Source organism: Colias croceus, chromosome 2 (assembly GCF_905220415.1).
Source record: "Colias croceus chromosome 2, ilColCroc2.1".
Lineage (NCBI taxonomy): Eukaryota > Metazoa > Arthropoda > Insecta > Lepidoptera > Pieridae > Colias > Colias croceus.
The window spans coordinates 2,076,477-2,088,389 of NC_059538.1; the positions used below are offsets into that span (position 1 = coordinate 2,076,477).

An 11,913-nucleotide genomic window follows, 5' to 3' on the forward strand; every position below is an offset into this window, starting at 1 on the left:
TATAGATAAATATTCGTCCAAAAATAACTTCGACCTTATATTCCAAGCGATATGAAAAAGACAAAAAAATGCTAAATTTGACTGAATTTGACAAATGAAATCTAACCACGAAACGCAATTTAACCTCGTTGATTAACGGCCTTACTAATAAATAGTTAAACCACAGAGTTAAACAATGGATAAATTTCAACCATTTTCTACCATAGCTGTGTCCTGCTCTTGCTCACATGAAACATCAATCATAAAAACAAGACAGGTTATTGCAATAAGTAATCCATTGCATAGCGAATGGGTAACATTTTATTAGTAAGACTGTAAATGTTTTGTATATATTATCAAAACGTTTATTGTAGTTTTTACCAATTTAGTAATATTTTAATAGTCTGTGCTGATAATATAATATCTACATTTCCTCATACATCCCGTTGCTATAATGTTGCTACATTGTAAAATATTTGACATTGTAGTAGCGGGTAAATAGGTAGATAATTTAAACATTTACAAATAATAATATATTTACCGACTTGTTCCACTGGTAAATGGTAACACTATTATTAAAGCCATAAATTTAAGTACAATAATATGGATAAAATGGGACCAATAATAATGTTTAAAGACGTTGCCTTGTAATTTGTAAATTGAAGATAGCTCTAAATAAGAGATACCTGTGTGAGAAACTAAGAGTTGATGCTTAGTATCTATTTGAAGATCTATAAAAGTGGATGTTCTTATTTGTATAAATGCGTATTCTGTATACAAATAAAAATGTTTACTTGCTAAGTACATTTTAAGCAAAAGTGGTTATATGTACATGCTTTTTGTTCTGTTTGGAAATTTTTGAATGTATACTTGAAAGGGTAATTAAATAAAATTAATTAAAATAAATAACATAATTAATACTTCCATTTGCTAGGACACTACGTTATCTTAGAAAAATAGAAATTCTATACTTAATACAGTTTAGTTCAATACATTTTGTTCAGAAAATTACATTTCATAGGTGTCCCTTATTTACATTAGATCGCAGGCTCGATTCACTTTCTGTTTTTCATAACCATGTTATTTACTTGTTACTTATTAAAAAAATATTGAAATCATTTTTTTAAATGTCATTTCATAAAGTACTGTCATCGGACCATATACAAGTCTGTTAATTGTAAAAAGAATATAATATAAAATAAAAATCTTCAAGTGATGTATAATCACTGTAATATAAACTAGTCTTTAGAGGATCTTTGTTAAGTTAGCGTCGTTTCAACTGTATCCTAGATAAGATAAGTTAAATACTAAGTTGAATCTAAATTCCATGGAGTTTGAGTGATATGTAATGTAAAAAAAGAAAAGATTAAAAGAACTTTAAAGGTGTATTTGTGTTTTATTTTGCATTATATTTTATTACATTTATGCTTAGCATTTATGTATAACTAGCTATGCTCCGCGGTTACACCCGCATTGCTCCGCTCCTGGTCTTAGCGTGATGATATATTTATAGCCTTCCACGATAAACGGGCTATCTAAGGCCGAAAATTTTTTTCAAATCGGACCTGAGATTAGCGCGTACAAACAAACAAACTCTTAGCTTAATAATATTATTAGTACCTATAGCAGAAAGCTATATATTTAAAGCTAGGTACCTATATATTTTTAAGAAAGTAATGAAAGGGAAAAAAGGATTATTCGTATTAATCTAAGAGAGAGAAAGTATTTCGAATAGATGATATTTTTGTCTCATACCAGAAGAGTTTAAGAAATTTAAAGAATCGATAAGAAGCACAATTTTATGTCTATTAAGAATTCATATGCGAGAATAATAAAAATTTCAATATACTTAGGTCTAGTTGTTCCTGACAAAGGATAAGGTGTTGTTTTAAATTAGCCGAGACTCCGCGTCTCCAACGCATCTTACGTTATACCTCCTCCTCCCCATAAACATCTTACGTAATTAGTGGACGACCCCTTAGAAAAACATTGCATACTTATAGGTCTACCAGAATCTGATGGCATATTTATATTTAAGAAATCAAAGATTTTCATGTGGCAACTTATTTGACAACTATCAAATTGGTTGTCAAATTATTTGTCTTTTTAGCAGTAAATGAATAATTTTTAGGATTTTGTCTAAAAAATCTTCGAAAATGTCGACAAAGCCGCTGTGATCACAAGCAAGAGGTGTTGTTTATAATGTGTATAGAAAAACATTCGATGAAGAAGGGTCAAACACATCACAATTTTCAATTTTAAAGATTTTATTGGTAAATTGGACTTACCCGTTTTGATACTTTAAATTAAAAAAATATTATATCTAGGTAAATAATAATATAATAATATTGTTTGTTGATTAGAATATAATTTTATGAAAACTTATTACAGGAGTTTCCAATTCGGCTATTCGTCAAGTCCAAGCTGTCCAGGTCAATTTTATAATGTGTTTATCTGTTAATACTTACGAAAATAAACATAGTTTTATTTTATTTTTATTTTATTTATAAAAAATTATAAGCAGTTTTGATCTACATTACCTATCATTATATCGATATTTTCACATGGCATACTGGTAATGAATAATATACAAATATAGGTATGTGTTAATAATAATATGTATTACCTGTATAAAAGTAATATGTATAATTGTATATTATACATGTAAGTATGTACCTACATAATATTAAGTGGATATCTCATTATTTAGTACAGTATTGTCCACTTATGTAATGTGACTAATGATATTGAGGACAAAATAAAAATAAGCAGTATCAAGATCGTTCAGTCCATTTTCCCTAGGGTTGCACACTCAAAATTTTGATTTCCCTAATTGCCATCAGATTCTGGTTTACCTATACTACTGCAGCAGTGCTGCAACGTAGCTTCCAAACGAACCAACTGTAACATAACAGTATTTATATGAAATTTCGGACAAACATAATTTGGATTACCTATAACATGGGATATTACTTAATATCCCGGAAATCCTTTGACTACGCGGGCGAAGTCTCAGATGGAAAGCCTGTCATAATTTTTTGAGTATAATATTTTTAAATATATTTTTGGGGACCTGATCCCTGAGAAGTTAAGTAGACTTCTTTTTGTTTCAATTTTTGCGGCATTTTTCATCTATGCCCCGCTCCTTGAATGCGCGCCACGAGAAGTTTCGCTAGACGCGGTAAAATTATTAATTATTATCCTTAACCCTTTTTTTTTTTTTTTTTTTTTTAGTGGGGAAATCTTGCATAGATACCCATGGCCTCCGGGGAAGAGGCCGTGGGTTATGTCGGATTCCTACCGACCAAAACCCCACTGTGTTCCGTCAAGCCACATCAGCGACAGGGCCACGGGTATGTGTAAAATTCATCCGTGACCCCATCAGCGGCAGCCCGTCGCCGGGCCCAAACAAGCTAAGAGCCTGCCAGCTCTACCCTCATGGAGTGGCGTGAGCGGAACACGTCTCACGCCGATTATCCTTAACCCTAGATTAACCCGATCATCCAAACCGCTCTCTTAAATTTTTTTTTCGTAAATTATTGAATTAGTAAACTTACATATTGTTTTTACAATATTTTTTGTTATAAAACTGTTTTGGAAAGGACGCAACACAAAATTAAAAAAATATAGTCCAAGAGCTGGGTGCATTTTTATATTAAAATATATTGTATATTGCGTTGAACATTAGAAAATTTGAACATGAGGTCAGAAGGATTGATGTTGATGACTTTTGCCAAATCTAAGACAAACCAATCCTACAGCGAAGAGATTGTGTATCGGGATTTGACTAGTTATAACAATGTAGAGAACTCGCATGTTTTTAATGTTATAAAAATAAAATACCCAAAATAATAAGTAGACAGAGGAGAAGATGATTGCAAATAAAACAGTGAAATAGTTTTTTACAATAATTTTATATTCCAATAACAAAATATCATATCATTTATATACTATAAACAATTACTTACTTATTACTCAATATCATTTGGAATTTTCTTGTCTAGCTGAATTTTAATACTACTCTTATTTTCACTTGCTGTACCTATATCTCCCTTACTGGGTAACAAAGTTTCAGAATGCTTCATCTTCACATGATTCCTTTTAGCTTTATTTGTGAAATATTTCAAGTGACAGTATGGACACTGAAATACTTTCCCATCCATATGAAGCTCTTGATGTTTCAACAATCTACCTCTATCTTTTACAAATACAAAACAGATGTTACAGCTTAACTGCCCACTTTTATGCCTGTTCGCGTGGTTATTCATTAATGTTGATTTGCTAGTTTTGTATGGACACAAGTCGCAAGTATATCTCTTATCTTCAGAATGTTTTCTTAGCCTGTGAGTTATTAGTTCACTGTGGGTATAAAATGACTGGGCGCAAACTTCGCACGTAAAGTCTTTGTGGTCGGCGTGCCTCGCCATGTGGGTTTTAAGACATCGCTTCCGGAGAGACATCTTGCATATAGTACATTGTGTTTTTGGCTCATTGTGAACACGGGCTATGTGTTGCTTGAGCCGCTTCACGCCCTGACATATTTTACCGCATATTTTACACTTTTCCTGTGGTAGTGTAGACTTTTTATGCTTGTAGTCCTGGTGGAATCCTAATGCCGCTATTTGCTTGAAACGTTTGGGACAAATTGAGCATGTGTAGGGTCGCTCGTTAGTGTGAATGCGGACGTGTACTATTATATTGCCCGATTTCTTTGTTGAATATGAACATGCCTTACATGTAAATACTCTAGTTTTACCAACACCTTCTATGTGCACCCATTCCTCATCAATTCTATGGCAAATTTTCTTTGACTTATGCCTGTTCAATGATTTAAATGTTTTAAAATTCTTTTTACAGTTTGGGCAAATCAGTTTACTTAGCAAGTGCATTTTTTTCCAATGTACTGCCATTTTCAATTTGCTTTTGAATACTTCTCCACAGTCATCACATTCAAGTCTAGTTACTTCACATTTATTCTTAGCCTGATGCCTGTGCAAGGTGGTTGCTGTTTTAAAAACAACATTACACTTGTTGCAAGTTAAAACCTCGTCCTCATTAGATGATTGAAATTCAGTAATACATTCATAAGTATCATATTCTAAGACATTAGAATTAAGCAAGGGTTTTACATCTATCATTGGTTCGTTGTTACTATTATAATTTTCCGACAATTCATAGTCATTACTTTCTTCTTTGAAAATGCATACTGTATTATCATTTTTTGATAGGCTGTTATGTTCTCTGAATTTATTATCAGATTGTATACATTTCTCTCTAAAATTAACTGCAGTCTCAAATTCGTCATAACATTTCAAACACATAGAGAAAGGGAATCCATCGTTCTCTTTTATTTCAATATTTGTTATGTAATTTATATATTTAAATACTCTTAGACCTTTAAAAGTATCTGTAAGTGATACTTTATACTTTCCTTCTAAAGAATCTAAGCAGATACGGCAGATATTATCCATAGTACAATATTTTTTAGTAAATTATTTTAATACGGCTCAAATTAGTTTTTTATTCTGAGAAGTACTAGAAGAAGAAGGATTAGTTAAATTTCTATCATACCAGTAAAAGACATTTTATGGATTAACACCATAATAATTGCTAGCAAAGTATAACTTAAAAGTATGTAAATAAGGTAAACCAATTCTAATTACAGAAATTACAGCAACCTATCATTAAAAATATAATATTAAGATCGTAAACGTAGAAGGAGTACCTACCTAGTTGATAGTTCATTCTCCCCATAGAGCAAGTAGGTTATAACTTATAATATATGTATTCTCCCCTGTGATTCTCCCTCTACGATCGTAAACACATCGTAAACAAATTAATGTCAAACTGACATGTTAATATCAGTGTTACTATTTTTTATTAATATCTATGTATCTATACTCTATACCGTAGACAGAGAAACTAATAAAGGCCCTACTCACGGTTCAACACAACCCACAATCTGCTGACACAATTTGTTGAAGTCGCGATTGAGCGTTCTCTACTCACGATTCAGCCAACCCTCAATCTGCTGATACAATTTCATTCCGCGATTGCTTGCCACAACGTGTGCACGTCACGTTGATGCCTGGCCTGATGCTAAACCTCAACGCAATAATACGCATTATTAATGGATATACTAATTTATGAAATATAAGATAATTATCTTTGTAAAGCTTGTATTTTTTCCAATTTTATTGATAGATTTCAAGGGCTATAAAGTATAAACGGCTATAAAATATAAACATCTTCCTCAAATATGTAAAAATGTCTTTCCCGCGTTTATCTCAAAACCGCCATTTTGCGATTACTGCGCAGCGCGATTGAGCCGAGATTGGAGCAATCACAATACTCACGTTTCAACACGCACACAATCTGCTGAGACAATTTGTCGGGTTGCTTCCGCGCCGATCCAATACACAACATGTTGGGTTACGCCCCCAACGTGCCCTCAACTATACTATTCACGACACAATCTGTCAGCTCACTGCAGATTGTGTCAGCAGATTGTTACTGAAATTGAATCGTGAGTAGGCTACTATAGACAAAGCGACAAAGGTACTCTGTAACCGCAACTGAGACAAAAATACCTAGTTTGTCAATGTATAAGTTGAATGTTATAAGGTAAACCAATTCTAGCCTTAACGCTGACCTCGCAGCAGTAGTCAGATGGAGCAAGAGTCATGGTTTAACAGTTAATCCAATTAAAACCAAGGTTATCATATTCGGAAGTAGGCAATTAGTCTCAAAAATTGACTGGACCAATTTACCGAACGTTGTCGTTGATGGTGTTCTCATCCCTTATAGTACTCAGGTAAAAAATCTTGGTCTAACTCTGGATCAAACTTTTTCCTGGGATGAACAAATAAAGCAGGTACAAAAACGGGTTTTTTCTTCTGCCTTTTCCTTACGGCGCTTGCGCAACTTTCTTCCAGTCCCATCCAAAATTACTTTAGCTCAATCCCTTCTCCTTCCTCTCCTTGATTTTTCCGACTCCTGTTATCCTGATATTCGCCAATATCAACTTGACACCCTTGAGAAGCTCCAAAATTTCTGTATCAGATTCATATTCGGTCTTCGTAAATTTGACCATGTTTCTGAATACAGGAAAAGGCTTAAGTGGCTTCCTATCCGTTATCGCCGGGATACCCATCTGCTGCATCTTCTATACTGTATTCTGTTTAGCCCTAAGACACCTTCTTACTTAAAGGATAACTTCGACTATTTAAGCTCTAGTAATACTCTCTCTCTTCGTTCTTCCAACTTGTTATTGCTTAGCACCCCTTTCCATCATTCTAAATTTTTTAACAATTCTTTCACAGTCCGGGCTATTCAACTATGGAATACTTTACCAGAAAGTATTAGACGTGCTCAAACGCTCAGCTCTTTTAAAGTGTTGCTAAAAGACCACTACTTTTCCTTGCTATAGATTTTATTATTATCATTCTTTTTTTTTCCCCTTACTTTTTGTTTTGCTTGCTGACGTCATCAAACATTGTTTTTTTTGTATAAATTTATTGTCTTTGTGCTATAATCTAATATATAAAAATCAATGCCACTTTTCGTTGTAATTCCATAACTCGAGAACGGCTGAACCGATTTCGATAATTCTTTTTTTATTATATTCCTTGAAGTACGAGGATGGTTCTTATGTAGAGAAAACGTTAATATGTACCACGGGCGAAGCCGGGGCGGACCGCTAGTATATTTATGTTTATGTATTCTATTTATATAATAATATGTATGTATAGTTTATAACATTATCATATGTATGTATATATTATGTATTTTATTTATTTGTATTATAATTTATGCATTTATATAGTAGGTATCTTTGATACTTAAATAATTTTATTTATTTATTAGGTATAATTATTATCATTATTTTTTTTTCTCTTCTCTTTGCACTATCCCATTAACTTCATACATTTCCTTTCCCATCAGGTTGCCTGGTAGAGATTGCTGCTCAGCAATAAGGCCGCCTCTTGTACAAACTATGCCTTTTTTTTGTATTTTAATGTTATTTTGTCCTAATTTTTGTTTGTGCAATAAAGTGTTATAAATAAATAAATAAATAAATGTTGCCACAGTATCAGAGCTCCCGGATGTTTTGGATGTTACAGGGAAAGGGTAAATATTTTTAGGATCAATTAAATAAAACCAGTGTATGAGATTTTTCTTTTGTCTTTATTATCAATGTAGTAGATACAAAAAAGTATTGCGAACAATGTTAATTTAGTGTAGCTGTGTGTAGGGAGATGAAATTAAAGATAGCGGCCAATTAAATTTTATATTTCTTCTAAATTACACAAAAATATACTATTTATATTCACTAACTACAAAACGTGGGTCGGTGGCGCGAGCTATGGGACAACTGAGGAGCGACGCTATGTGACTGTGCGACGCGGCCGAAAATCCTGCGTCAGCACTGCACCTACAATCAGGGCTCGGAACCGGTTTGAAAAGAGCGGTTAATTTAGATTATATACCGGTAAATATATCGTTCCTTCATTTACCGGTTAAACAAGTGAACTGTTTATAAGTAACCCAAATGATTAAGGTTACCGGTTACTTCTGGTTTTGACACCCAAATTAACCGGTTAATTCCTTTATTATTTTTGCCTCATTTTTTAACGCTTGCCACAAGATATAGTGAATCTAATATCTATACATATAATAAATCTGTAGAAGGGTCAATTCTGTACATTGAAAATATTGAAAAAATAAATACCAGGGGGTGTTACTGGATCGATACCAAACCCAAATATGTGATTAAAAAAATTTTTGTCTGTCTGTATGTTCAGGCATCACGAGAAAACTAACGGTTCGATTTCGATGAAACTTGGTATAATTATACCTTATTATCCTGGGCATAAAATAGGATACTTTTTATCCCGGAAAAATACGTAGAAAAAAATAAATCTTAATTTTTCCGCGCGGACGGAGTCGCGGGCGGAAGCTAGTTTCAAATATAAACTAAAATTGCGAACTTGAGTGCGATTAAGAATTTTGTAACTAAATGACTTCGCAACGTCCAGGCCCGTCGAGCGAGGGTAGCGGGGGCCGAGGATCCTTATGTAACTTGGTTTTAACCGGTTAATTTTCACCACCAAAACCAATATTAATGAAAAACCGGTATTTCGCATAAACCGGTAAAAACCGGTAAAGTGCAACCTTTAACCTAAATCAATTTCGGTTTGGGGTCAATGACCGAAACCGGTTAAGAATTTAAACCGGTTTCCGAGCCCTGCCTACAATATTCCCCCCTTTTCAAAAAAAAAAAATGTGGAACATTTTTAAACAAAATCAAATTAAATTATCTTTATTACTAACTCGCACAACGAACCCTAACAATTCTGCTGACAGACAAAAAATAACAATGTGAAACATAATACAAGATTAGTTCAGGAGTCGGTGAAACATTTTTATAAACACACGAACATTTATTTTAAAAAAGATACTTAACATATAAAAATTACTAGTCTGCAGCCATGGTGTTTGATATAACGTTATGATGTCCTCTCTTGGCATCATTGCGGCCATTTGCCAACAATACAATCTAATAAAGTCCTACGATCGCACAACATAACATTACATACACACAAACATTATATTGTAAAGTAACATTATTAATAAAAAAAATACGCAATGTATAATATTAAGGTATCATGCACCTAGTACATTAACATGCAAATAAAATCATTCACAATTGATACGAAAATATAATTAAAATTGTTCCCGTCTCTTACACTATGACGATAGATACAATAACAATGCAATATATGAAACGTCATGACATTAAAATTTTAATAACACACAAAGAAATATAACTTACACGTTTGTTATTACACAACTTTATTTAATTCTCGTGTTCTTTCCACCTTGATTTCAGGAACAGATAAGCTAGTAGTACTCATAACTTCTTTTTTAAACCAATTACTAGCAACTTTAATACACTGTTGTTTCAAAACACGACAAACAAAAATAGTTATTATAACTGCAATGAAAATTATTATGATTCCAAATATATTAATTTTATTTTCCAGCTTTGAAACATTGGAAATACTTTCGTTAATGACAACACTTTCCTTGGTTTGATTTAATCCCATAGTAAAATTGTAAAATATTGTATATAGAAAAATAATTGTATAAAATGTATATATTTAGTTGTATATAGTTTGAAAATAAAAATGTTGAATAAAATATTTAAATATAACCATTCTTTAAATTCAAAGAATTACGTGACCTAAAACAACAACATACAATTTGCAACTTTGCATGGTTGCAATAACAATGGCTATGTACATGATTAAAACATAAATTTACTTGGCGTTTTTCGTATTCGCCCTGATCGTGTAACATAATTTTTACAGCTGGATTTGTCTGTCTCAAACGTTACCTTTTTAATTACCTTTTTTGTATGTAGTGAATCATTAATTTTACTATCACTCATATTAACAGACTTACCTGTGAACTTAGTCACAATATTATTATCATCAGGTAAAATGTATGCAGGTTTTAACCTATCTACTGAAACGTTAAGTTGTCTGTCCATTAATTGTATTTTAAAAGTTTTATCCTTTCTACTAATGACACGATATGGCCTATCATACGGCGGTTGTAATGGTTTCCGTACGGTGTCATTTCTTAAAAATACATATTCGCAATCAATTAAATCTTTATGAATGAATATTTTACACGGTAATTTATTAATTCTAGGTACCGGTTTCATACTGTGTATAATCGACCTCAATTTATCAACATAACTATGTTCGTCACACGGTTTTATATTACTTGTGTCATAAAAATCACCAGGCAGCCTTATATTACTGCCATAAATCATTTGAGCTGCAGTTACGCCTGTGTCTAATTTAACAGTTGTGCGTAACCCTAACAATACTGTTGCTAGTTCATCAACCCATGAATTACAATTTAAACGAGCCATAAGCGCTGCTTTTAAAGATCTATGCCAACGCTCTACTGCACCGTTGCTCTGTGGATGATATGGGGTGGTCCGCAACTTTTGTATTCCCATTAATAACATAAGCTGCTTAAATAAATTACTTTCGAATTGTCGACCTTGGTCACTTGTAAGCCTAAGGGGACAACCGAACCTACAAATCCAACCCTCATACAACACTTTTGCCACAGTCTCCGCAGTAATTTCTTTTAAAGGAAAAGCCTCGGGCCACTTGGTGTACCTATCTATGATTGTTAGACAATATCTAAACCCTTCTGATGAAATTGGCAATGGCCCTACAAGATCAATATGTATATGCTCAAAACGGCTCGAGCCTTGAAAACTTCCTAAATCGGATACAGTATGTTTTGAGACTTTAGCTCTTTGGCACTTAATACATGTTTTAGACCAAATTCCTATATCCTTATTCATTTCTGGCCAAAAATATCTATCTGTTACTAATTTTTTTGTGGCTCTAATATCCGGTCGACTTAAATTATGCACAGCATCAAAAGCTAAACGTCGAAATTGTTTAGGTAAATATGGTCGAATTCTATCTGTGGATGTTTCACAATAAATTTGTTTATTACAATCGAACATTGCAACACGCTTAAGACTGTTTACGTTTGACCGGTGTCGCATTTCTGCAAGTTGTTCATCCGTTTCCTGCGCTCGGGCGAGTTCTGCGAAATCTAACACGGTGGGACATGTTATTGTTTCAATTCTCGATAACGTGTCAGCGACTATATTTTCCCTACCTGTTACATGACGAATATCTGTACAAAACTCACTAATAAACATAATTTGCCTAGTTCTTCGAGCAGTTTCCCTATTTGTACCTATTTTACTAAATGCAAAACAAAGTGGTTTATGATCTGTATAAACTATTAATTCGCGCCCCTCAACCATGTTGCGAAAATGAATAATTGATAAATATATCGCTAACAATTCTCTATCATAGGTACTATATTTAC

General features: G+C 33.0%; 1 protein-coding gene across 3 annotated transcripts; it reads right to left on the reverse strand.

Moving 5' to 3' along the window:
- Positions 1-3,874: 3,874 nt before the first annotated feature.
- On the reverse strand, positions 3,875-6,587 carry LOC123705078 (zinc finger protein 227-like). Of its 3 annotated transcripts, none has more exons than XM_045653700.1 (2): positions 6,570-6,587; positions 3,875-5,514 (listed from the first exon to the last, which is right to left on the reverse strand). In XM_045653700.1, the coding sequence occupies exon 2, from the start codon at positions 5,448-5,450 to the stop codon at positions 3,951-3,953; it is 1,500 nt and encodes a 499-aa protein (XP_045509656.1). In that variant the 5' UTR covers positions 5,451-5,514; positions 6,570-6,587; the 3' UTR covers positions 3,875-3,950. The 3 variants fall into 3 exon arrangements, with proteins under 3 accessions (XP_045509656.1, XP_045509646.1, XP_045509636.1); XM_045653690.1 differs by lacking the exon at positions 6,570-6,587 and adding an exon at positions 5,709-5,785; XM_045653680.1 differs by lacking the exon at positions 6,570-6,587 and adding an exon at positions 5,709-5,759 and having other exon boundaries at positions 3,875-5,504.
- Between the last annotated feature and the right edge of the window lie 5,326 nt (positions 6,588-11,913).

Excerpts from the sequence above, each read along its gene's own strand:
- LOC123705078 (XM_045653700.1), bottom strand. The coding sequence starts at position 5,450 with ATGGATAATATCTGCCGTATCTGCTTAGATTCTTTAGAAGGAAAGTAT.